We start from the raw sequence: 23,576 nt of genomic DNA, 5'->3' as shown, positions 1-23,576 counted from the left end.
AAAAAGAAGGCATTTTGGTAAGATGATTGTAACTTTGACTAAAAATGATTTCAAAAAATAATTGTTTAATCAGGTCCCCCCCCCGCCCCCCGTTTTTTTCCTGTTGTATTTACATTGAATTTCTACCAAAAAATGACATTAAAAGTAACAGTAATATGTTTTTAAATACGTTTGTTGGAAATTATATGGAATCTATGTCAGAGTCTTTTTTTAACAGCATAGTAACCATTTCTTCCCACTTAACAATTACGCCCTCCTTTGTATTTGAATATTACATAAAATCCCGACAAAATATAACACGTAGTGAAAATTTAGCACGACACTTTCTGAATACAGTTTTTTATTTTTGCTACTTGTTCTGGCCTCTTTGTTCAATAAAAATCAGAAAAATTCCATCTAGTTTTTTTTACTTGAAACTTTACATATCGGCTGAGCGTCTACACCTCCGTCCTTCGCCACGTCAGAGCCACGGAGAACCTTAATGAACAGGTGACGCGCTCTGCGGCGACGCAGCCACTGTTCCGCCTCTGTTCGCAGCCTGCGCGCGCTCCGGCTGGACTACCGCACCGCGCGAGCAGGTGGGGAGATGTAGCCCAAGCTTAAAGCGGACAGCCTTCACTGACACACACACTAAAAAAAAAAAAATCATGATCATAGCATGGAGAGAAGACGATGAGGTGGATGGAAGATCCACGGAGGTGGAATAGATCGGATCCGCCGCGATGAGCGCCTCCTTCCCGAAATCTGATTCCACAACCTCGTTACTGAAATCATCGAGGAGATCGACACACCTCCCTGATCAGACATCAGAGATCCGGAGAGGTCAGCATCACCATCAGCACCGTCACCGTCCCGCCGAGCTCCAGGGCAGCAGCGGCAAAACTGACGAGTCCTTCTGGTCGGCCGAGGGCGACGTCAGCGCTCGGAGACCCCTGTGTCATCCCTCCCTCGTCGGCAGCCAGGACGGGGGTACCGCCGCGGCCACTCGGGGCAAGTGCAAGCCCCACCTCCCGCACAGCCAAGTTCCCGTTCAGCCGGGGCCAAACTGCGAGTCGGACCGCGGGTTGACCGAGCGGAGCCGGACTAACCCCAAACCCTCCCACCGCCACCATCACCACCACCACCACCACCGCAGGAAGCACCACCGGGAAGACCATCCAGATGACGCGGAGCATCCCCATCCCTGTCACCCGCACGCCCACAGGGTGCCCTCGCTTTCGGACAGCACCGACGACAGGGCCCCGTTGTGTGAACCGAGGGACCGGAAGAGGGGCAGCTTGGCCAGCGGCGGAGGCGGAGGCGGCGGTCAGGTCAGCAGTCCGTCCCCGTCTTCCTGCACCCCTGTCCCGCTGTCCAGCAGGTCGTCTCGCCGCTCCCGGAGGTCCAGCACCGCTTCCTCTGCATCTGACATCAATTTAAGGAGCGTCCTCAATTCACTGTTCGGGCAGGTATGGTATTTATTATTATTATTATTATTATTATTATTATTATTTGTTTGGTTTTGATCGTTTGGCTTCGATTCATTAGACATTCATGTTGTGTGTGAATCTGTGTGTTTTTGGAAAATTCCCTGACAAGTTGTGACAGTGACGATGCCCCCAAAATCCACGCTTAGTTTCAGTGAAGGGACAGTTTGGGGTTTGCAGCATCTGTCCTCATATCCTCTGCAAACAACCACCCCCATTTTCTCTGAGACGATTCTGTTTGGGTTCATATTCTCTGGCCTCCTCCATCACCTCCTATGTGTTCTGTGTCATTACTGGGCAGACTGAAGAGAGAGACTGAGAGAGCGAGAAAGACAGAGAGAGAAAGACAGAGAGAGAGAGAGAGAGAGAGAGAGAGAGAGAGAGAGAGAGCTCCGTTTTTTGTAATGCATTCATTTCTTATGTAATTTGGAAAATACAGTTCTACCTCCTACAGATTTCCTCAATCAAGCAGCTCTTTCTGATTGAAGTAGGACAAAAATACGTTCCAGGACCACAGAGGTGGAAAGTCTCTGATGTGCTAATGTCTCTCTGGTGAAAATTGCTTGTGTGGACTCGTGTTCCTACACACCATTCAGTCAGGGACGCTGGCTGCGGTGATTGTTTTGTGTTTGAAGATAATCACTGATGTTCCCTCTGGTGATGGAGCGTCTATTTTCAGCTCTGAGATGTATTTATACAAAGAAGAAGAAGAAGAAGTGTGGCTTCGTATGCCCGCTCTCTTATCTGTGCTGTCATTCTGCATAAATTGAGGCTGCTTTGAAAGCAACCATCTTTCCAGTTCCACCAAAAAAAAAAAAAAAGCATCAGAGGGCTCCAGCTTAAGCTTTAAACCACTGATAAAAAAAAAAAAAAAAAAAAAGCATCAGAGGGCTCCAGCTTAAGCTTTAAACCACTGATAATATGTTGTTTACTGGACGCATTGCCTCCATGTTTGGTAATTAGATGTTATCCAAAGGGATTTCTGTATAATGCTTTGGAAAAGTGAACTTTTTCACATTTTTCTTTATGCTGCAACCACAAACCTCAATGTATTTTCTTGGTATTTGATATGATAGGTCAACAACAAGCAGTGCACATTACTGAAATTCTAGAAAACAGAAATAAATCCTATGAATACAAATCTGAAAAAGTGTGGCTCATTGATATTCAACCCCGTGAGTCAGCAGCTACGACTAATTTTTTTAGGGAATGTTTTCTACCAGTTTTGCACATGTAGAGGCTCCGATTGTTTCTTTGCAAAATAGATTCAGGTTCATTCTCATTTGCATTTAGGTCCAGACTTTGATTGGGCCACATAACAGCTCCCAACAATTTCTGTTTTTCTGGTTCTCCAGTATTGCCCTGTACTCGCTCCATCTGTCTTTCGATCAGCTCCGACCAGCTTCCCTGTCCCTGTTAAGGATTCCCACAGCATGATGCAGCCACCACCAGTGGGACGTTTTTCCTAGCTGCACAGCATTGTCCATGTTGGAGTAAAACACCATTTTTAACCAGGTCACATTATCCCACGTTTGCTTACAAGGCTTGTGGCTCGGTTTACTTCTTACAGATTTGTGGAGCTCATGACTGAACTCCACAAAAAGGACTGAACTGTCTTTTCAAAAGATGTGGATCTCTGCAAATTGTGTTTTTTGTTTGTTTGTTTGTTTTCTCGACATTTGTGGAATATCAACAAAGTTTTGCGCATGTTTGTAATGGAAAGGAAGCTGGAGTTATCTCGCCTAACCCTACTTCAAATTTGCTCACAACAGCCTCCCTGTGCTGTCTGACACAGGGAGGTCTGCTGATGCTTTTTAGTGAAAAAGTGAAAAAGCATCATGCTGCTTTTTCACTAATGTTCACTAACAAACCCTTAGAGGGCTTTGCACACCAGCTGCATTTATAATATGAATACATTACACGCAGATAGACCCGGTTTTTTGATAGGCTAACTACTGAAGGTAGCACTAGATTTTACTTGGGCTACCAGAGTAAAAGGGGGCTGAATGCAGACGGATGCCACACTTTTAAGGTGTTTTTACGAAGATTTTGAAAATCTTCTTGCATCATTTCCTTTCAACTTCTCAATTAAAAACTACTTAGAGCCACATTAAATCCCAATAACCCGAGGCCCTGTATATTTGGCGAAATGAAAAGCTCTCAGTCATAAAGACAAACTTGTTGCTCATCCCTCCAGGGAAGCCATCTGATGCTGATAGTATGAAAGTCCATTTGCGCAGCTTCCCCCATGAGTCAGCCTGAGAGCATTCTGTGGAAAACACTGGCGTGACCCCGACGGCGGTCTTAGCTGAGGAACCTACAGTTGGTCGGTGAGGAGTCTGCAGCGACGCACGGCTTCACACGCCGCAGTTCGAACAAGACGAGTCTGTTTGACAGGCCTGCGCAGAAACGCGTAAACAGATGCTCGTTATTGTTTGCAACACGCGTTAAAAAAAAAAAAAAAAACAGAATGTCACGCTCACGCTGTAAATACACACAGGATTTGGGGGGCCGGTTTAGACACAAATGTCACGGCGATAAACAACGGCAGCCGTATTTCTCCCACTCTGTTTGTTTGTCCTGCTGCCTGTGGCGTCTGGACTGGAGGTCAGCGTGACCTTGTCACCTGCAGAGGGCAGAGGATGGCCTGAATCGAGGCAGCTGGGGTGGGGTGGGGACGGTGGAGGCAGGAAAAACAAAAAGGCGTGTGCAGAAATTCTAAACACAGTTCATCTTTGGGTGTAATTTAGAGGTTGGAAGTGATTAATTGTGTCCCCCACCCTGAGTGCAGGTGAGGAGGAACGACAGGAAGCTGGAAATAGGTCGCCACAGAATGTTCTCTTGAACTTACCTTGTCTGGATTTTCACAGTTAAACTGTAAACACTTTGCACTTTGCAGCGATCATCAGGCGTCAGGTGCACATCTGTTAATCTTATGCAGCAATTTTCTTCTTCTTCTTCTTCTTCCTCTTGTTTATTCTCGTGCTTTCAGAGCCCATATGCCTGTGCCGACGTGCCAGCACTGTTTACAGAATAATCAACAGTTTGGATGTTGTGACAGCTGAATGAAATGTCTTTCTGAGGTCCCTTTTCCTTTAATAGGCATTATTATCTTTCCTTCCACAGCCCTCCCTCGTATTATTCCCCCTACCCACCCCGCCTCCACTTCACTTTCCCTCTCCCCCTGATGTTGTCGCTGTCACTGCTCCGGACGGTAAAGTACAGCGTAGTTTGGTGTTTTTTGCCTCTCGCGCCGCATAGGGACAGGCTAGCACCCCGCCTGGCTTCATGGGTCTTGCTGAAAGCAGAGTTTGCATTCCTCTCAAAATCCAACCTGCGAACCTGAAGCAGAGAAAGTCCTCATGGTCGTACTTAATGCCTCTTTTCTCTGTTGGAATGGGAAACTGCTTAGTCTGGCCTCTCAGAGCGGTAAGGCTTGTGGTTGTCCTCGCTGTCATCCGTGTTTCTCGGACTGTTTGATGGGTTTTGTGGCACATTAGAAACAGGCAGCAAGTAAACTGCTCAGATTGCTATAATTTAGCATCTGTTGAATAATTTAAGGTTTGGATTCAGTATTTCCTAATGAAGCTCTAATGATGCCCTATAGCTGCATGTCCTTATGCAATATATTTTGTGACGCTGTTTGGTTCGCCTTTTCTCCCCCTCTGAGTATGTTTACTGTTCCTGCGACAGTGTATAGGTGTAAGGTGCCAGTCTGTATAAGTGTCAAGTAAACTGTTATGAATAATGAGTGGAAAGTTGGCAACATGTTTGTTTTATGGATGCATTTAGGGTAGTTTTCTGCTATGTCTTCATATATTTGACAATGTTTCGCTTGTATTGACACGCAGTAAAGCTCAACTGTTACTCTAATGTCTGAAACACAAGTAAATAGGCTGCACTGCATTTTCATATGACGGAGTAACAACAGCCCAGAGTTACTTCCTTATGGCGCCTTTACGAAAGTGTTCGCACCCCACTCAATATTTTCACCCTTTGCCACGTTGCAAACGTCTGTTTTACTGGGAAAATTACCAGCAGTAATTTGTCGGTAGTTTTGAAAAGTTTTTGAAAATCTGTCAAGTGTGGCATGCATTTGTCTTCAGCCCCGTAATTAAACAAAAAGTCTCATTGTCAGGTTCTAATACTCCGTCGTACAACTCACTGGAGGGATGATTGAAATAAAAGCCACAGAGAAAGAAGAAAAAAATAATTTAAAATTAAACATTTAATCAGGCATGAAAAGATTGGAGAGACGCTTAATGTTGCTAAATCTTCCTTGGAAAATATCTCTTGAGCTGTGGATCTCTACAGCTCTCCGGCGTTACCACTGACTGTTTGTCTTACTAATCCCATCCTCGCCTGGCCTGTCAGCTAAGACGGACAGCCATGCTCTGGTACACAGTTGTGCCATCCAACCGTTTCCAGGTGTCGTATGGAAGGGCTCTGTGAGATCTCCAAAGCTTGAGATATCGTTTTATACCCTTACTCTGCTGTAGAATTTTCCACAACTTCATTTATGTTCTGTCTGCTGTCTTCCTTGGTCTTCATGATGCCGTTTGTTCCCTAATGTTCACTGACACACTCCTGACGCTTTCTCAAAGCAGCTGGGTTTTTACTCGGATGAAGTTTATTTGCTGTGTAGGCAACCTCTTAAAACTGTTGATTGCACTTGATTTTATTAGGGGCATCAAAGTAAAGAGGGCTTTATTGCAACTGCATGCCACACTTTCTGAAATTATATATGAATACGGTCACAAAATGAAAATGGAGTCATCTTGATACTTATAGAATGCCCAAGTCAAAATGCATCACATACTTTTTTTTAACGTTTTTTTAAATTACTATTATTGTTTAAAATAAGTTCTTTGTTGCTCTAACATAAAATGCTAAAGTAAAATGTTATGTAAAATTGACTTTTTTGAGCTCTACATCATGTTGTAATGTCAATTCCTAATCAAAAACACACCCGGAGTGTTGCCTTGATTTTCTTATGCATGTTTGAGAAATCCTGTAATCTCTCCCATGGCAACCATTCAGCTGTGCAAAACGCCTGTTTGGATCTAGCTCCGCCTTTCAGGCACAGTTCCTCCTCAGAGCTGCAGTTTCTGATCTTCCTAGCTTCCCCCTCTCAAAACACTCCTCTCCTTATGTTTCCCCACTCTGCTCCTTCAGATTAGCCAGGATCAATTAGCAAACACCTGGTGGAACTGCACATCAGCTGAGCTCGTTATAGGAGCTACTTCTCAGTGCAACACTGGTAAAAACATTGTTAAAAGGTTAATCAATGGTGATGTGATGACTTCCTGAAGACAGAGTTTCAGAAAGGGTGGGAGTTTTTAAAGAGAGAAGCCCAATTTCAAGGTGCTAAATCAGAAAGTAAAATTTTTTTAAAGTCATATTTAATATATATAGCATTTTTAAAACAACTGAAGGTAACATAGTTCCTTGACTATGCTATAAAATGACACTATGTGCCTGAATACCATGTAATACTGCCTCTTTAATAAAATACATTGTGAAAAATGTTCAAGAGATGTGAACCGTAGACATCTTAACAGCTCTTCCCGACTCCTCGCTTAATTCTACTCTCCCTTGTCTCTGCACACTTGTGGAAAGATGCTCCAGGACGCTGAGAGGAGACTCAGGCTTGTGCTGTGTTGTGAGGAATCAGGGTATCTCGGGCCGTATCAGGACTCCATTGTTTCCATGACACAAAACTGCGTTCTCGTGAGCAACATACTGGGACAAACCTGTGTCTTCCTGGGTAAAGGCATGGCAAAGTGCAGGCAGGCTGTACGTAAGTCTCTCAAAACACGCTTGCATCTGCCGTCGTCACATTGGTGAAACTTGCATTTCTCTAAAAAGAAAGATGTTACAGTAGCACACAAGTATTATTGTGAGCGATACCATAGAGTTATGGATGAAAAAGTTAATTCAGCTTTTCCCCAACAAGACTTGTTGCTTTTACTAGACTTTGGCCAAAGCAGCTGCTGACTTGACTGCTAGCCTTAAACACAAGAATCCGTTACAAGATAGACTTTCTGGCTGAAAGGTGCTCTGGTTCTGCGGCTGAAAAGCAAGCTCACAGCATCACCCCTCCAACACCGTGCGGGACTCCATTGTTTCCATGACAACTACGTAGTTCTGTAACTGTGCTTCACTTTGTCACCTCCTGCAGACCCAAAGTTTGCTCACTCCCTGATGGTTTTTCTGTATTTGTTTGCACTCCTGATGAAGATGTGCAAAAACCCTTACATAAATAAATGTGTCTTTAGCATGAAGACACACTGTGAAAAGTAAAAAAACAACAACTGAGTGGTAAAAATAATCTTAGCTTAAATATTATCTTTCTCCACCATTGAGCATCGTAGTTGAGAACTTGTGATGCTGTCTGGCTGTTTCTCCTCCAAGCGTCCTTTGCCATAGATAACAGTGGGAATGAGGTGCTTTTCTACACATCCATTTCTATGCCAAACCAGGGTTTCTGCAGGTTTCACCAACACAAATGTAAGACGTTTAAATAACCATTATGAATGGAATTTCACTAATAAATCAATTGTATGAGTTGGCAACCAGAAGTGAGTCAATGGCTAAGATCAACATCGTACATCCAGCTAGCGATAAATTTGTACTTACCCACAATGGACATAAAAAAAAATCTAGCTAGCTTTATTTTTTGACCTCACTTCCAAACCATTGGTTATGGCTATGAAGACCTGGTGACCCCAAAATATCACTCTTTGCTTCGGAAGTGAGATTTTGAGATTATTTCAACAGGCAGAGGAAGAAGAGGGAAGGAAATGACTGCTGTCAGCACAATTCTCCTTATGTGGGGAACTCCATGCACTGCCACGAAAATGAATTTCTTAAAAACGTATGACACATCTTTAGCAGGGTTGCTGTCAAATTTAGCCCATTTGGGGCAAATCTTATCAAATTTACGTTAGCTGTTCACTTTAACGCCAAATTTGTGGTAATGATCAGCTCATTTATCCCCTTCTGTTGTCGAAGGGGTTGCTGGTTATGATACCTGAGTAGTTTCCAGTTTCTGTATCGTGATGGAGGTTTGCATACAGAAAAAAATATATTTATATATCTAACTGTCAGCTGAGCTAGTAAAAATACTTTGTAGATGTGAAAGTCTCTTTTAGCTGAGCCTATAGGACATTTCGCCCTGACCTGTGAAGGCTGATGAGCTGGTATTGATGGGTTGACACAGAAAGTACTGATGGTGTTGGGTTGCCACCTTGTTTTCGGGCCCATGTGCCTGTGTTTTCTGTGTCAGAGTTTCTGGTCAGTATGTACTTGGGGCCTGACGTCAGCACTTTGTGTTGTGTTTAGACGTCTCTCCTCTCCTGCTGTTAACCCCTCAGCGCTCTGGGAAATGTCTGCTGCACTCTCTTGTCCTTTAAAGGTTGCTTTTATTGTATACAGACACTAAAAAAAAAAAAAAAAAAAAACTCACTGAAACAGTTGCATTCTTCTTTGAACTGCAGCGTTGNGTACTTGGGGCCTGACGTCAGCACTTTGTGTTGTGTTTAGACGTCTCTCCTCTCCTGCTGTTAACCCCTCAGCGCTCTGGGAAATGTCTGCTGCAAGCTTTTTCTTAGGGAAAAAAAACTTAATATTTTTGTGATTTTGAAAAAAAAAAAAAAAAAAACCTCACTGAAACAGTTGCATTCTTCTTTGAACTGCAGCGTTGAGGTTCCTGGTCCAGCACTCTTTCCTCTAAAGTTTTGTTATTCCTGTGAGACTCAGTTCCACTCAGCTGTTAATATTTTTTTTACCGCTTAGCTGGAGCGTCTGCAGGGACGCTGGGGAATGTTGTGGAGAAAATTCGGGAATCAGATTTTGGCATCACTTCCGTCACATTATTGTCAGACGCATGCTTGCATGGAGTGTGTTCACAAAGGAAGTTTATCTTACTGCTAAAATTATGTGTGTTGTTTTTCATTCATGTGTGATCATTTGATTTTTACCATCCAATAATGAGATGTCTCGTCTCAACAGGACAGAGAGCTGCGGCCAGAAGAAATGGACGGTAAGATTTTGTTTCTCCAAAGGACAGCCATTCATGTTTGAACCGCTGTTAGCACATCACTATACTGTCTGCTGTTTTCGTCACAACAGAGCTGCGAGACGCTTTCAAGGAGTTTGACAAAGACAAGGACGGCTTCATTAGCTGCAAAGACCTGGGGAACTGCATGAGGACCATGGGATACATGCCGACAGAAATGGAGCTGATAGAACTGAGTCAACAGATAAACATGAACCGTAAGCCCATAACCGTCTCACTAGTGTATGCAATGTATGTACAACAGATCCCATCAGAGGTTAATGTGCAGTCATCATGAACATAAACACCCCCATAACTTCAACAATGTCTGGAACTGGATGCATAACTTTGAACTGATTGTAAATTTTCCTCTACAAGCAAACCGATAGGGTCAATTATCAAGCAAAATCTGAGCAAATGTCCCATGGAAAGTTTCACTTTGATCACACGATTTTTACAGCCACTATCATATTGGACCAGCTCTATTAGCAAAATGTCTAAAATGAATTAAGATTGGCTGTTCAAATGTCACAAATCCAGCTTTTACTATGGTCCATGCGTTCCCAGTATGGATGAGGCCCGAACCATTGCCAAGGCTAAAAGTTATAGCCTGCTTTTTCACTCCAAAACTATTTCTGTGTAAACAATGTCCTGTTGGAACACCTAGATGTGTCCAACTATAAATCATCTGACCCAGATTGTTAAGAAAATGGGTTAGGATGGATGTTCAATAACAACTCATGGTACCAAAGCCCAATCTTATCAGTATGGCCGTCCATGAAGAAAGATTCTCTTATCTGAAGACTTACGACCTCAAACTCAAGAGAAATATGTTGCTCCCCACGATGAAAGTGTAAATAACTTTCCAGAAGGAAAGTTTTACGGTCAGAGGAGGTAAACATTGAGCCACTTGGCCACAATGACAAGAAATATGTTTAGCAGAGTCAAAGTGAGACTTTCAAACCAACAACTGAGGATAATGATCAAAAGGCCCCCCAGCAAGTCCACCTCTAAATGACTGGAAAAAAACAAAAAACAAAATGAAGGTTTTTAGAATAGCCTAGTCAAAGTCTGGATTTAATGCAATTGTGATAAATTGGGTTGGCTGTAAATAAGGCATACGTGGTCAAACACCCTCCAACGTGCTGCATTACAAACCGTAGCCATGAGTGACACAAGAAATTTTTCAGAAGTTTTTCTTAAATTTTCATTTATTAAGGGAAATGCTTAGTAGGTGTTTATTTAGGTTATTTTTGCCGAAAATTATACAATAATTTTACACTTTGGGAACGATACAAAACCCACGAAAAATTAAACTTGCACACCTAGTTCTTCTTTTATGCTGCAAAAAAGTGTTCAACAATGGAAATAGAAAAAAAAAATTAAATAATATAAAAGCCCAAAATGAACTCAGCATTCATGTTTATGACTCTAAATGTGTGCCCTGAACTGTGTGTAATTGTATCTGGGGTTGTTTTTATCCGTCTTACACCAGTGGGAGGTCATGTGGACTTTGACGATTTTGTGGAACTAATGGGCCCAAAACTCCTCGCCGAAACGGCAGACATGATTGGGATAAAGGAGTTAAAAGATGCATTCAGAGAGGTACGGTGGTCTGACATATCACTAATTAATGCTCTTTCATAGCTTTTAGCATTCATTTAAGTTGTGTCGTTTTGATTGTTGTTAATATTACTTCTCTGCTTGTTATTCTCAGTTTGACACGAATGGGGACGGTGCTATAAGCACCACTGAGCTAAGAGATGCAATGAGGAAGTTATTGGGCCAACAAGTAGGTGATCACTAAGAAAGCCGAGCTGGTGAACTGATTTTTTTGCCCCTGTGTGTGGGGCTCTAGTTGTTCTTCCTGACCTATATTCCTCTTTTTCAGGTAGGTCTTAAAGAGGTAGAAGATATCCTAAGGGATGTGGACTTAAACGGTGATGGACTTGTTGACTTTGAAGGTAAAATGAGTTTCTTCTCCACTTTCCACTGCCTTCAAAAGTATTCATACAGCTGGAACTTTTTCATATTTCATCACAGTACAAGTCTAAACTTCCAAGCTTGTACTGGGATTTTGTAACTGCAGGTGCAAGGCTTTTGGGGTTTGTCTGTCTCAGCTTTGGACATCTTCTGAAGCAGATTGTTCTGTGCAAAGCAGCTAAACTCAGTCAGATTGGAGTTAAAGCACTTGTGAGCATCAATTTCCAATTATTGCTGTAGATTCACAGTTGGGTTGAGTTCTGGGTAGCTAGAGTCTCAAGTCATTTGTGGCCTTTAGTGGCCCTTTTCCACTACCACCTTCTTAGTGCGGCTCGACTCGTCTCTACGCGGTTGTAAGACTTTTCCACTAGTTATGGTTAAGTGGTATCAGCCCAATATTTTACTACTTACTTCACTGGGGTTCCAAGCATGAAGACTTGCACTGAAAATGTGACACCAGAAGACTGTTGGCCACTGACTGGCCAGGGAGTGGAGTCAGTGGTTCCATCACAATAGTGACTCCCTTGCAGTAATCTGACTCGCCATTTGTACAAAGTCACAGCAGTGACTGAATCTGACAGAAAGCTACAGACTGGGCAGAATGTTCAACATTGCTTCCCTCCATTGTTGCGACTGGAGCATGGAGGTAGACCTGGGGAGGCAGCTCAGGCTCCCCAGGGAGATTGTTCTGCTCTGGCCAGACCTAACCACAGTCTGTGGCTTCTGTCAGAGCCACAGAGGACTGTCTTGTTGGTGAAGCTCACCGCCTGTAGGAGGAAAGCATGATGGCTGTCAATGATCAATGACAATGAGCATCCTAAGTATGAGGACCTGTGAGAAGATTGCAGGGAGGATAGAAAGTCACCATGTACCCCTCCGAAGTGGGAGGTAAGGGCTTTGTTGGGTCTTCGTCTGCTCCGTTACTTGGAATACTCAGGAACAGAGCGTCCAAAAGCCATTAAAGATCTGGCAGAAGAGGCAGAGAAGGGTTGAGGAGGAAGGATAGGAGTTTGGGGGGAAGTAACACTTAGTTTACCAACAAGGGCGTGGCAGGGAAAGATCTGTGTCATCGCCCCGCCCCCAGGAGATGTACTGGAGCTAAAGAAGCAGAACATTAGCAACTAGTGGTCTCTAGCTGATGACCCATTTATGCCCAGTATTCAGGAGAGCACACTTTTACAAAGGCACCGGTGGAGGTGCGTCAGGCAGCAATGCCTAGCAGGTAGATCATTAACCTGTATTGTATACGTTGTGTTTGTGTCACGTCCATATCACATTACGGTACTTTTCAGACTGTAGCACAACCCAACCTCACTAACTAAAGTTGTTTGTTGTAATGGAAAACCAGTCAAACTCCGTAGAGTAGAGTTGAGCTGAGTTGAGACGCACTTCTAGGTGCTAATGGAAAATGCCCATAACAGGCTTTCTTCCAGGAATTTAGCTCCATAGATCTTTCCATTAACTCTTTGTGGCTTTCCTGTTATGGCTGAAGAAAATCATCTTTACTGCATGATGTTATCACCCCCAGGTTTCACATTGCAGATGGTGTGTTCAGGGTGTTAGCGTTATGCGTTTTATGTGTGTAGGCCAAAAAGTTATATTTTGGTGTCATCTGACCAGGGCACAACGTCTCTGTTCTGTTTGTTAAACTTTAAATTAGACTTTCTTTATAGTATGGAAACTTTTGCAAGGACTTGTATTAAAACTATACAACAGAGCATGGCTTAATTGTTGCATTTTGTCATTATGTCCTCTCTCGTTCTTTTCTCTTTCAGAGTTCGTACGAATGATGTCTCGCTAAGTTCGGACATCGCTCCTGAATGTGAAGCTTCTTCACACTATAACCACGTCCAACTAAAGGACACGCCAAGATCTACTGAGCCATCGAAATCTAAACGACACTGGAATTCAGACTCCTCGAATGTTACAGAGCGAGGGTTCCCCTCCCACTTTCAATCAATAAGTGTTCTTCCTGAAAAACTTTTAAAGTTTAACTGAGGCAGAGTTTGCTGTAGCATAGCTAAAGATTGTCTAATTTATGTTTTTGCACTTTAATTGTCACTTAACAACAACTTCCTGTGTGGATAGATTGTCGGTGTCCTGTCTCAGATTCTACATGGTGTAATTAAGTGTCTTGCAAAATGTCACCTTCGATGTTTTCAGCAGCATCAGAATGAGGGACTGAATGTAGGAAAGACAGAACATTAGCACTGTTGAATGTTTATATATTTGCACATCGTCTGTTGTATTAGAAATGTACTTGAAGGTACCTTTGTGCAGCAATGGTGCTTCACCAAGAAATCAAAGTGGCAATACCCACACCTGTAATGTAACTTTGTGACCATGTGTAATTTTTCACTGTGCCAGACCTGTTCCAATGAAAAAGCATCACTGTCTGACATGCAGCAAAGACAGAAATCTGATCTTCATGAGACTCAAATCTCTGAAATGCCTCCATATTTGTTATCCACTGATATCAGCAGAAGAACAAAGAAAAAGAAGAAGAAAAAAAACTGTAAAAGATGGACGGCTTTTCTCAAAAGCTTAAAAAGTGCTCACCGACACTGACCAGCGTTGATCTGCAGCAATACAGCACATGTTAAGACTGTGTCCTTTTTGTGTTCATGTCTGAATTCACAAAAGCCTGTGAAGTAGAAATGGCTGTTTTTGAAAGTCTGTTTAGGTCAGCATGAGGTCACACAAATGTGAACTGTATGTACAGTGGATCCGATCACGTTGTACCTGTCACTGTCGTCATGACTCGATATGTGGTAACGTTCCAAACATCTGTGCTGTCAAACAATTTTTTATGCATGCCAAAGAGAGACATTTACTACATTTAGTATGCACAATTTTGTTTATAAAAAGAGGAAACATAATATTTGGACAAGTTAAACGTAGAAAAATAAAAGGTGTTTACATTTGATCCCTTTTTACTACTGGTATGTCTGTTTTATTATGTGGACTATGTCAAAATATTACAATGTTGGTGAGTGATGTCACTGCAGTTAGTGAGGACAAAGCTAAACTTAGCATCTATTATTCATGTGTGTCACTGATGAAGCTAGGAACCAGCCATGTATGTATTACTTGCAGCAGCGCTGCAGTTATATCATTTCTTAGGTCTCCAGATGAAACCTTTTGGTTTTATAACTCTGCTGTGTTCAAGGGAGAGTTCTCATTCATTCTGAGTGAGGATAATTTATAGATGAGTAAGAAAACAAAACATTTCCGGTATCTCATGAAGAGCTATAGAAGGACAGACTGCAAATTTTTTTACGCATGACGTTATTAAGGACTATAAAAGTTTGACTGAAAGCCATTCAGGCTGGCTTTCAGTCAAGTTTTCCCTAATATTCAGTCGTTGTTTACTTAGATTTTATTTCTATTTATCTTTTACACCATTTGATTGTATTCTTCTTTAATATTTTTATATTCCACTACTATTGTTGTGATTTTAAATCTCAATCTGCTTCTACTTTTTATGACATATGTTTCATAATTTTCGTGTGTACATAGTCTTCCTCTATTTTCTCAAAACACCAGGAAGTTTCTGGGACATTTTTTCTCTTTTTTTTTTTTTTTTTTTCATTTTACCCACTTTGTCGTGTGTTTCTAGCCTGTTCAAAACACTGAGTTACACTCATTTGTGTTAAACGTATAATAATAATTATTAATAATAATTCAAGGACTCGTTTCTGGTTTAAAAATATTTGCTGTTGCCACAGTAACTACTCTCATTCATGTCTTTCTGATTAAGTCTCAGAGGTACAAGAAGCACGTTGCGTTGGACTCTCCTGATTGGACAACACTTGGACCATACCATATTGGAAAACAAAGGAGGGGGCGTGACATTAGGAGCGTCACTTGTGTTATTTACCTTCAGATTTATTTTTATTTTTATTTTTGCAGAATATAGAAATTGATATTTACAACTTGAATTGACAGAGAATAGTAATTAATTCAAATATAAATTTAAGTAGAAAGTGATGGCAGCACATGAACACTGTAGATATTCATCTTTAGCGAGGTTTCAGATTAGTGTAACACTGATTTCATTATTATTATTATTATTATTATTTTTATTATTATTATTATTATTATTATTATTTATTATTATTTTTATTATTTATATATTTATTGTTCTAACTAGTCACACTCACCCATGTATATGATATATAAATCGTATTTGTTGAATCAGGAAGCTTTAACAGGAAGCTGTGATTCGGCACAGTGCCTGTCACTCACCGCTAATGGGAAACCTCAGGTTAGGTAGCGCCGCTGTTCCGCCTCCTTCAAACTGGCAAGCCGCTGTAGTTAGCAGCAGCACGGCGAATGTTACTTTGAATATCCACTCATTGAATGAAAGTCAGGGGCAGGCTGTGGCCAGTTGCTGCAAACACGCCAAGGTTTTCTTACAGGGTGGCTTGTGGACGATTGGCGACACTGTGCGAGCATTAGTGCGACTGGTACACCCCGACAGAAAGAGGTTAAAGGCGGTTGTGGAAGGGAAAGGTAAGGGACATTTGCATTTACGTTAGCCAGAGAGGCTTTCATTCACCAAGAATTTCTGGTTAGACAGGTAGGTTAGCTACACTGTCAAGCTAACTAATCAATGTTACTCGCTGATTAAGTATGTTTTTTTTTGCTCATTAATTACGAGCTGACGCGTCGCATACGTGTCCAGGTTAAGTTGGAGCACTTCTCCGTACTGTATGTGTATAACTGTCATTTCCCGCATCCCCGTGTCACTGCTACTCAGTACTGTTAATATTAGCATAGTGGCTAACTTACGGATATCATGTTCCATGTCACTAAGACACGCTGGCTAGCTGCTTTCGCTGGCTAACCTTGCGTGCTTTTAATGTTCCTTGCTGGAAGAGCTTCCCTTCATTCGGTGCGGAAGCAGTTTGGGCTTCGTTCGGAAAGAAACCGACCCCGGCTGTCTCTGTGACCCAGGAGCAGGGGGAAGACTGCGCGGCGTGTGAAGCAATGCAGCGGGTCACGGCGCAACTCGTCGCCGGGCTGCTGGCAGCGATGCTGTCTCTGCTGTCCGAGCAGTGCTGGGCAGACGGCGGGGGCCCCAGCCTCGCAGAGCGGGTTATCTGGGCTGTGAACGCCGGGGGAGACTCGCATGTGGATGTGCACGGTATTCATTTCAAGAAGGACCCTTTGGAAGGGAAAATTGGCAAAGGTGAGTCTGCTTGATAGAAAACGGTTGTTGTTGTTTTTTTATTATTATTACTTTAATTCTCTGCAAATGAGCGCTTTTTGGGATTTATTTATCAGGTCGTTGGTGATTAATAGAACATTGCTAAAATGAAGGAGCTTTTTTGAGTCGCTTATGTTCTCAGCAGAAATATCCTCTGCATGGTGTGGCTTCCGCAAGAAGCTACAAACTAATGAAGAGTCAGCATAGAGCGCTGCAGCCCCGCCCCTCTCAACATGGAGAGGAAGCAGGTGATATGTCCAATTAGACGGTGGGAAATATACTGTCAGGGCCAGATTTACAAACATGAGGGGCCCTGGGCTGGAGCAAGTTTGGTTCCCTTCCCACTAAACTTTCTCTGTTGTTTTCAGGCTTTCTGAAGGTGAAGTTAGTTCTTTCCTTATTTTGAAATCCATATTTGGGAGCATTTTGTCCTTTCTCAGGAATCAGGCTAGTTTCCTGGGAACTATTACTTCACCCCTGTGTTTCCACAAGGGCACGAACAAATGAGCAGCGTAGGAATTTACCTTGATGGCAGCTTACCAGGAACTTTTGAATGGAGTTTTTCAGAGAAAGAGAGCCAACTATTTCAAACTGATTTCATTTGTTTCAGTACTAGTCACATCAATTCAAATAAGTCTATAGCTCATATTGTTTCTTGGCATAAACTGTAGTAGATTTGAAATCGTTGACATAGAAGCTTGCAATTGGAAAAGTAAGACATTATTCCCTCTGTAATTGGAATTTTTACTGGAAAAGTCAGAGCTTGGTGAACAACCCTGAGATTATCTAATATGGCTACAGAATCAAAAAAAGTTGCCAAATTAGTGATTTATTAGCAGTTGTGATGTATTTTTAAATCCCATTAAACCAATGGCGCACACAGTGCTGAAAAAAATCCACTTGTGAAAATGTTCTTTTAGTGTTGGGTCTCCTGTGTTTTGCTTATGTCACTAATAATAGTTGCACCAAGACAAATAACACTCTGTCCGACTTGCAACAGAGCACTCTCAACTCGGGTGTCATGTCTTTCCCAGCTCCAAGCACAGACTCTTGAGACTAATCAAATCCCTGGTTAATCCTGCAGTGAAAGTAATAGCTTAGGCTTAGGGAAGGGGGCTGCAGCCCTCAAGGCCTGCAGCCCTGCAGCCTTTAAAGTCGTAGTGACTTTGAACAAGTTTTAAAATGTAGTTGCTGTGACAGAAGTATAGACGGTAACTACGTTGCTTTTATTTTCACAACGGGAGAGTCTCTCCACCACACATTTAGCTGTCAAATGAGATATTGGTCAACACCTCTGCAGTGCGGGGAGTCACCAGTCCTTACACTGGGACGGTGACGGCTCTGTTCTGGACTCCACAGTAGAAGTGTTTATCTAATAACAGCCAGCCAGTCAAAATAAAATTTCCAAAGTCGGTAAAAAGTTCCAGGCTTCATTGGCGAAAGAGAAATTCAGTCCTTTCTAAAAAAAGTGATGAACACCAGAATCAAAGATGGATGCGTAAAGAATGTCCTTAAAGTTTAAAGTCGTCACGTGCGACGTGGTGATGGTCGAGGGTTAGGTTGGTGTTTTGTAAGATCATTTTGTTATTGGGACAGAAATGGTCCAATGAAGATGGGTAAAACAGAGAGACATAAATGTGGTACACATGTCTCAGTTGTTGCAAAAAAACAATGTTTGACCCGACTGAAGATGAGCAAATAAAAATAAAAAACTGAACTAAGTAGTGGATTGTTGTTTTCAAGTACTTAATACAAAATAATCAGATCTGAAATGTTTAATCTGCATCTGAACGGTCAAGATTATATCCATAATTTTACTTTTTTCTTTATATACAAAAATCACAGAAGACAAAAATAATGGCTGTCAGAAACAAAAAGTTGCTCTATTCAGCTACCAAGTCAACAAGAACTAATTGTTATAATTAAAGTAACTTTTGGTTGTTATGGCACCAGCATCCCACAACATTCAAACACTAATCAACATCAACTCAAGTAAAAAGCGTACTTTGAGCGTTTTGAAGATTAATCATATTAATCTATTTTTCCGCGAACAGGTTGACCTTGTTGGTACTGATTGACAAACATTCACCTGCTAAACTCTTATAAAGCTGTTCTACATTCAGTCCTTTCAGGTGGAAAGGAGTAAATTTTAAGCTTCAGTTTGTTCAGTTTAGGTTTGTTTTTTAGCAGAATTGAGAACAGAGGTAGTGGCATCTAAAAATCTTAATACAGGAATCTTCCACATTTATTTTTAACTTCCATTTATTAAAATGTATAAACCCAGACAATATGGGATGAGATAGACGCCTAACACTTCCCAACCTGGTCCAAACTTCACTCAGACGGTTATTTTCTGCCTGTAGTCCTCGCTGAGAGTCGAGCAGTTTATTTCTGACTGCCTCAAGAAGGGAACACAGAGTGATAACCTTGTTTCAGGCAGAATGAGATTATTCAGATGTGTTTTGGAAAAAGGGTCACTGGTTATGTAATTTGGACTCTTTGTTTGACATAAAACATTGTCCGGTTTTGGTATGCGAGAAATCCTGTGAGCCTGACTCTGTCCTCCTCTGTAGCATCTGATTACGGGGTGCGTCTGCCAATCCTACGCTCCAGTCCCGAGGACCAGATTCTCTACCAGACGGAGCGGTACAATGAAGACACTTTCGGGTATGATGTCCCCATTCGTGACGACGGAGACTATATACTAGTCATGAAATATGCAGAGGTTTACTTTGCACAGTCGCAGCAAAAGGTATGGCGGTTTGTTACTCAGACATGCTGACGTCACGTCGTTTGTGTGTTTGCTTGTTGGTGTGTTGAGGGGCTGGAGTTCATACATGTTGACTGATTTGACAATGTGTGTCCCCAGGTGTTTGATGTCCGTGTAAACGGCCACACAGTGGTTAAGGACCTGGACATCTTTGACCGAGTGGGCCACAGTACCGCTCACGATGAGATAGTACCGTTCTCTATTAAAAAAGGCAAGCTAAGCGTGCAAGGCGAGGTGTCCACCTTCAATGGCAAGCTCACGGTGGAGTTCGTAAAGGTGAGTGGAGGTTATGTGGGGAGACGGCGTATTTCTTTAATTTTTTATATCACGGTTGGTCAAACTTTGATTGATTTATTATGTATGATGGGGGGCATTTTACCGAGGGGAGCATCCACAAATCAGCCTCAATTCCCTGACTTTCTGTTTGCCTCATTCAATCAGTTTTAATTAATCAATGTAGATGTGTCAATAAGTTTGAAAGGCTAATAAATATATTCATAAACACAAAAGCAAAGGATATTATATCTATAATTTCAATGTGTTTTAGTTAGTTTTATAAACACACGATATAGTTCCAGTTATATTTTCTGCTTTTCTTTGTCAGTTAACAATAATGTTTTCTCAAATGCAGTTTTCATTATCTTAGTTTCTAGTTTACTGTAAAAGCCTCAGTCTGCATGCATGTGGTTCACAATAGTCACTCCACTGCTACCAACTTAGTTGGCCAAAATCAGAATCAGCAGGTCAGACTTTTTAAAGATCGGTGATTGGCCAGACAGCTGCAGCCGGTGCATCCCCGGTTTCAACTGTTTAATTGAATCTTTAGGTTTTTGTATCCTTTGACTTTTCATAAACTTGTCTGTGATAAAAGTTGTCCGTTGTATCAGATCTGTCGGAAACGTGCAGGTTATTTTCTGGATATCACAGCAGTTTTCACAGCCAGGCGTTCTGGGCAGCAATTTCTTAGTTTTACCTCTAACAAGTTATTCACTGAAATATGATTTCATGCTCTGATAAATGGTTGCACTATATAAGCGTTCAGACTCCAGAGTTTTTGCTAGATTATTTTGGGGTGTTTTTAATTTAGTTTTCATCAACTTTGTTTTCTAACAATCCTTAAATCAAAACGGAGAAAAGTACCCACGATTATTTTCACTGCAACAGGAACTTTTGCTTTCTGTTTCACTTCATTTTAGTGTTTCTTAATTTCTTTTTTTTTTTTTGCTGCATCCGTTTCCTATAATTTCCTGATATTCACTTCTATTTGCTTAGTTTGTTGCATATTTTTTAAATAAAACTGCAGCCTTAGTAATAGTTAACCCAAAATGTTTTAACTGTAAGCTGTAAACTTGGATTTGTGTCCTAAAGTGAAGTGAAAGATCTGATTCACCTCATGTTTACAGCAACTGGTACCATCAAAAACCCCAGACATAGATGGATTTTTTTTTTTTAAGAAACAAAAAATAAATTGCTTTGGTAAAAATCTGAATATACTCTGTTGATCCCCAAGGGGAAATTAAGAAGATACAAATAAAAAAAAGACTAGCACGGACTGTGAAGCACAGAGGTGGAGGAGTTATGATCTGGGCTTGTTCTGTAGTTATATGATTAAACTGTCTCAGTATTTTCTGAACAGGCGTGACCCGGTCAGTCTGAATGTTTGTCAGCCATCCCACCCATAACAGCAGATCTACAGCAGAATCAACACTCGGGGCGTTTCAGTCTTTCTTCATGCAGAGCATTTAGGTCATGTGTCTACCTGAACCAAAGACTGCAGAGTCCGAGTTTTTATTCAGAATTCGTCAAAAACAACTTTATATAATCATATAAGTGTAATAATGAAGTGGGGCTGGCAGTGAGTCTGTATGTATCTCTGATGATGGTTACACATCAGATGTGTTGAGGTGCACAACTAGCTTTAAAACCCTGCAAATAAAATGACTCACCAGTTCTACACCACTGCATTAGCCCAGGCTGACTTTAAAATAGAAAATGCACAGCCAGCATTTGATTTAAGCTAACTTTGCTTCTTGCCATATAAATTATACACACCCCTGATTCACACTCTTTGATGCAGGGAGTTCAGGAGCTATTTACAGATTGGTGCATGCAGGGATTAAAAATAATAATAAAAACCAAAAGGTTGGCAAGCAAATGAATTTAGGCTGAAGTGGTAAAAGGTGACGTGTTCTAAAAAAAGTTTTTACAGCAGTTTTTACTTTTTTTTCCATCTTGGAGAATAATTGAACACACTTTCATTCCCTCCCTCTGAAACTAGGCACACTTACTGTTCTACTTCCAAATCTTAAAGCACCGCTCCGGGGAAACTTAGATTAGGTTATTAAGGCTGAGGGAAAAAAAAAGAAACAAAATTGTTTTATAATTTCTATAATCTTGAACATTGTAGCATGATTCTCTAACCCTTTCATCTTTAAAACTCTGCTCTGTAATTCAGGGTTACTATGACAACCCCAAGGTCTGCGCGCTCTACGTCATGAAGGGGACTTTAGAAGGTGAGCCTCCTAAACACGTTTGGATCTGCGCGGCTCGTGTTCTGAGTCTGTGGCTTCGAAAAGTATTCATACCCCTCGAAAGTGTTTTGGGTGTTTAAACTGATGGATCGCTCATCGCGACTTTCTTAACGGCGGGTGTGAATACTTTCACAAGATGCCGTTTAGTTTGTTACATAAGTACAAACCTGCTTCATGCGCTTTTTAATCTGCTTTGTGCTTGCAAGATGTACCGAAGCTTCAGCCTCACCCCGGCCTGGAGAAGCACGAGGATGACGAGGAAGAGGAGGAGGAAAGCGAAGCAGGCGAGGAAGGCGGGAAGAAAAAGGTCCAGCCGGGCTCCAAGTACAGGGTCCAGTCGGGCCCCCGGACGCCGAACCCCTACGCAGCCGACAACAGCAGCCTAATGTTCCCCATCCTGGTGGCGTTCGGAGTCTTCATCCCCACACTGTTCTGCCTCTGCCGGCTGTGAGCTGAAACTAACCAAGGGAGGGGGGGCAGAGACGCCAGCAGGCAGAGCATGGAGAGAGAGAGAGGAGGGGGAATGATGGAGAGGAGGTCACCGTGACAACAGCAGCACAGGTACAAGCATCCACACAGGAGAGGGAGCCAAAGGCCGGAGGAAAATCATGACGGAGGACGAGAAAAAAGAAAAAAAAAAGAGACAAGTTATTGGAAAGCCACTGCCAGACGAAGCGAAGCGACGCTTTATTAGGAAAACGACAAAAAAAAAGATGTGGGAAGTGTATTCTGCTCGCTTCTTCGAATGTGTTTCGCATCCACCTCTGCTGACACTTTTATTTTTTTTCTTTTTGAACTATCTTAGTCATTTCCATTTAAAAAAAAAAACGAAAAAAAACAACAACAAAAAACAAGAAACCGGCTGGGCAGGATGCCCTGCCGTCATGCAAGAAGCCACAGCTCTGCAGCTCAGAGATGCTCAGGAGCGATTTGGGTCTGGGCCAGTTTTTGTACGGAGCGCACGCTCCCTCACAACTCCTGCTCAGCATCCGGTCAGACGCGTTCGGCTCAAATTGGAAACGGTGCTGCTTGGAAATTGGGTATCTAGAATAGAAAGTGTGAGTGAGATGGTTCGTGTGTGTGCGTGTGTGTGCGTGCGTGCGTGTGCGGTTTTTTTGTTTGTTCAGATCTAGCTGGCCTTCTGTCATCTACCTGCCATATGTCGCTGAAAGACGGAGGGAGTTACGCTTGAACCAGCTCCGTAGCTGGCACTTTGTTTGCTGTCCTGGCCTCGACATCAACACATTTTATCGCGGTGCGTTAAAATGCATTAAAAACAAAACCGTCTTTGGAGTCGTTTTCACCAGATTCTGATTTGTAGTTGTTAGAAATACCCAACGCATTTTAAGTTGATTACCGCTCCGAACGTGGATCCGTCAGGAATTTGTCATTGTTCAGAGACAAAGTTTATGCTGTGAAATGCTGAAGTATCCATAAAGGTCATACAGGTGCAGCTCAATAAATTAGATGACCATAGAAAACATGTAGTTCAGAAATTTGGTTCTAAAAGTGAAACTCGTGTAGATTCTTTAAAAAAAAAAAAAATATATATATA

General features: G+C 42.0%; 2 protein-coding genes and 1 long non-coding RNA gene across 6 annotated transcripts in view; all 3 read left to right on the top strand.

Annotated features, from left to right (window-relative positions):
• The window catches only part of LOC107836760 (uncharacterized), a 573,704-nt gene that overhangs the window by 283,910 nt on the left and 266,218 nt on the right, over window positions 1-23,576 (top strand). The gene's annotated exons all lie outside the window — the stretch shown is intronic.
• On the top strand, window positions 353-14,440 carry cabp1a (calcium binding protein 1a). 4 transcript variants are annotated; one of them, XM_016673792.1, is made up of 8 exons: window positions 353-1,448; window positions 7,086-7,262; window positions 9,480-9,510; window positions 9,600-9,743; window positions 11,021-11,130; window positions 11,243-11,317; window positions 11,417-11,489; window positions 13,284-14,440. In XM_016673792.1, exons 1-8 carry the CDS (start codon window positions 723-725, stop codon window positions 13,307-13,309), a joined length of 1,362 nt encoding a protein of 453 aa, XP_016529278.1. In that variant the 5' UTR covers window positions 353-722; the 3' UTR covers window positions 13,310-14,440. The 4 variants fall into 4 exon arrangements, with proteins under 4 accessions (XP_016529278.1, XP_007557081.1, XP_016529279.1 ...); XM_016673793.1 differs by lacking the exon at window positions 353-1,448 and adding an exon at window positions 4,637-4,895; XM_007557019.2 differs by lacking the exon at window positions 7,086-7,262 and having other exon boundaries at window positions 387-1,448.
• mlec (malectin) lies at window positions 15,744-23,550 on the top strand. Its single transcript, XM_007557018.2, has 6 exons — window positions 15,744-16,023; window positions 16,468-16,702; window positions 19,294-19,472; window positions 19,590-19,766; window positions 21,946-22,003; window positions 22,228-23,550. The coding sequence occupies exons 2-6, from the start codon at window positions 16,501-16,503 to the stop codon at window positions 22,470-22,472; spliced, it is 861 nt and encodes a 286-aa protein (XP_007557080.1). The 5' UTR covers window positions 15,744-16,023; window positions 16,468-16,500; the 3' UTR covers window positions 22,473-23,550.

Source organism: Poecilia formosa, unplaced genomic scaffold, assembly GCF_000485575.1.
Source record: "Poecilia formosa unplaced genomic scaffold, Poecilia_formosa-5.1.2 Scaffold82, whole genome shotgun sequence".
NCBI lineage: Eukaryota > Metazoa > Chordata > Actinopteri > Cyprinodontiformes > Poeciliidae > Poecilia > Poecilia formosa.
Note: the sequence above shows the minus strand (reverse complement) of the source record. Positions and strands in the feature narration are given on the sequence as shown.

Excerpts from the sequence above, each read along its gene's own strand:
- cabp1a (XM_016673792.1), top strand. The coding sequence starts at position 723 with ATGAGCGCCTCCTTCCCGAAATCTGATTCCACAACCTCGTTACTGAAA. Across the intron at positions 1,449-7,085 it reads TCAATTCACTGTTCGGGCAG|ATGCTCCAGGACGCTGAGAG; the intron begins GTATGGTATTTA and ends ACTTGTGGAAAG. Across the intron at positions 11,490-13,283 it reads TGGACTTGTTGACTTTGAAG|AGTTCGTACGAATGATGTCT; the intron begins GTAAAATGAGTT and ends TTTCTCTTTCAG.
- mlec (XM_007557018.2), top strand. The coding sequence starts at position 16,501 with ATGCAGCGGGTCACGGCGCAACTCGTCGCCGGGCTGCTGGCAGCGATG. Across the intron at positions 19,473-19,589 it reads TTGCACAGTCGCAGCAAAAG|GTGTTTGATGTCCGTGTAAA; the intron begins GTATGGCGGTTT and ends GTGTGTCCCCAG. Across the intron at positions 22,004-22,227 it reads CATGAAGGGGACTTTAGAAG|ATGTACCGAAGCTTCAGCCT; the intron begins GTGAGCCTCCTA and ends TGTGCTTGCAAG.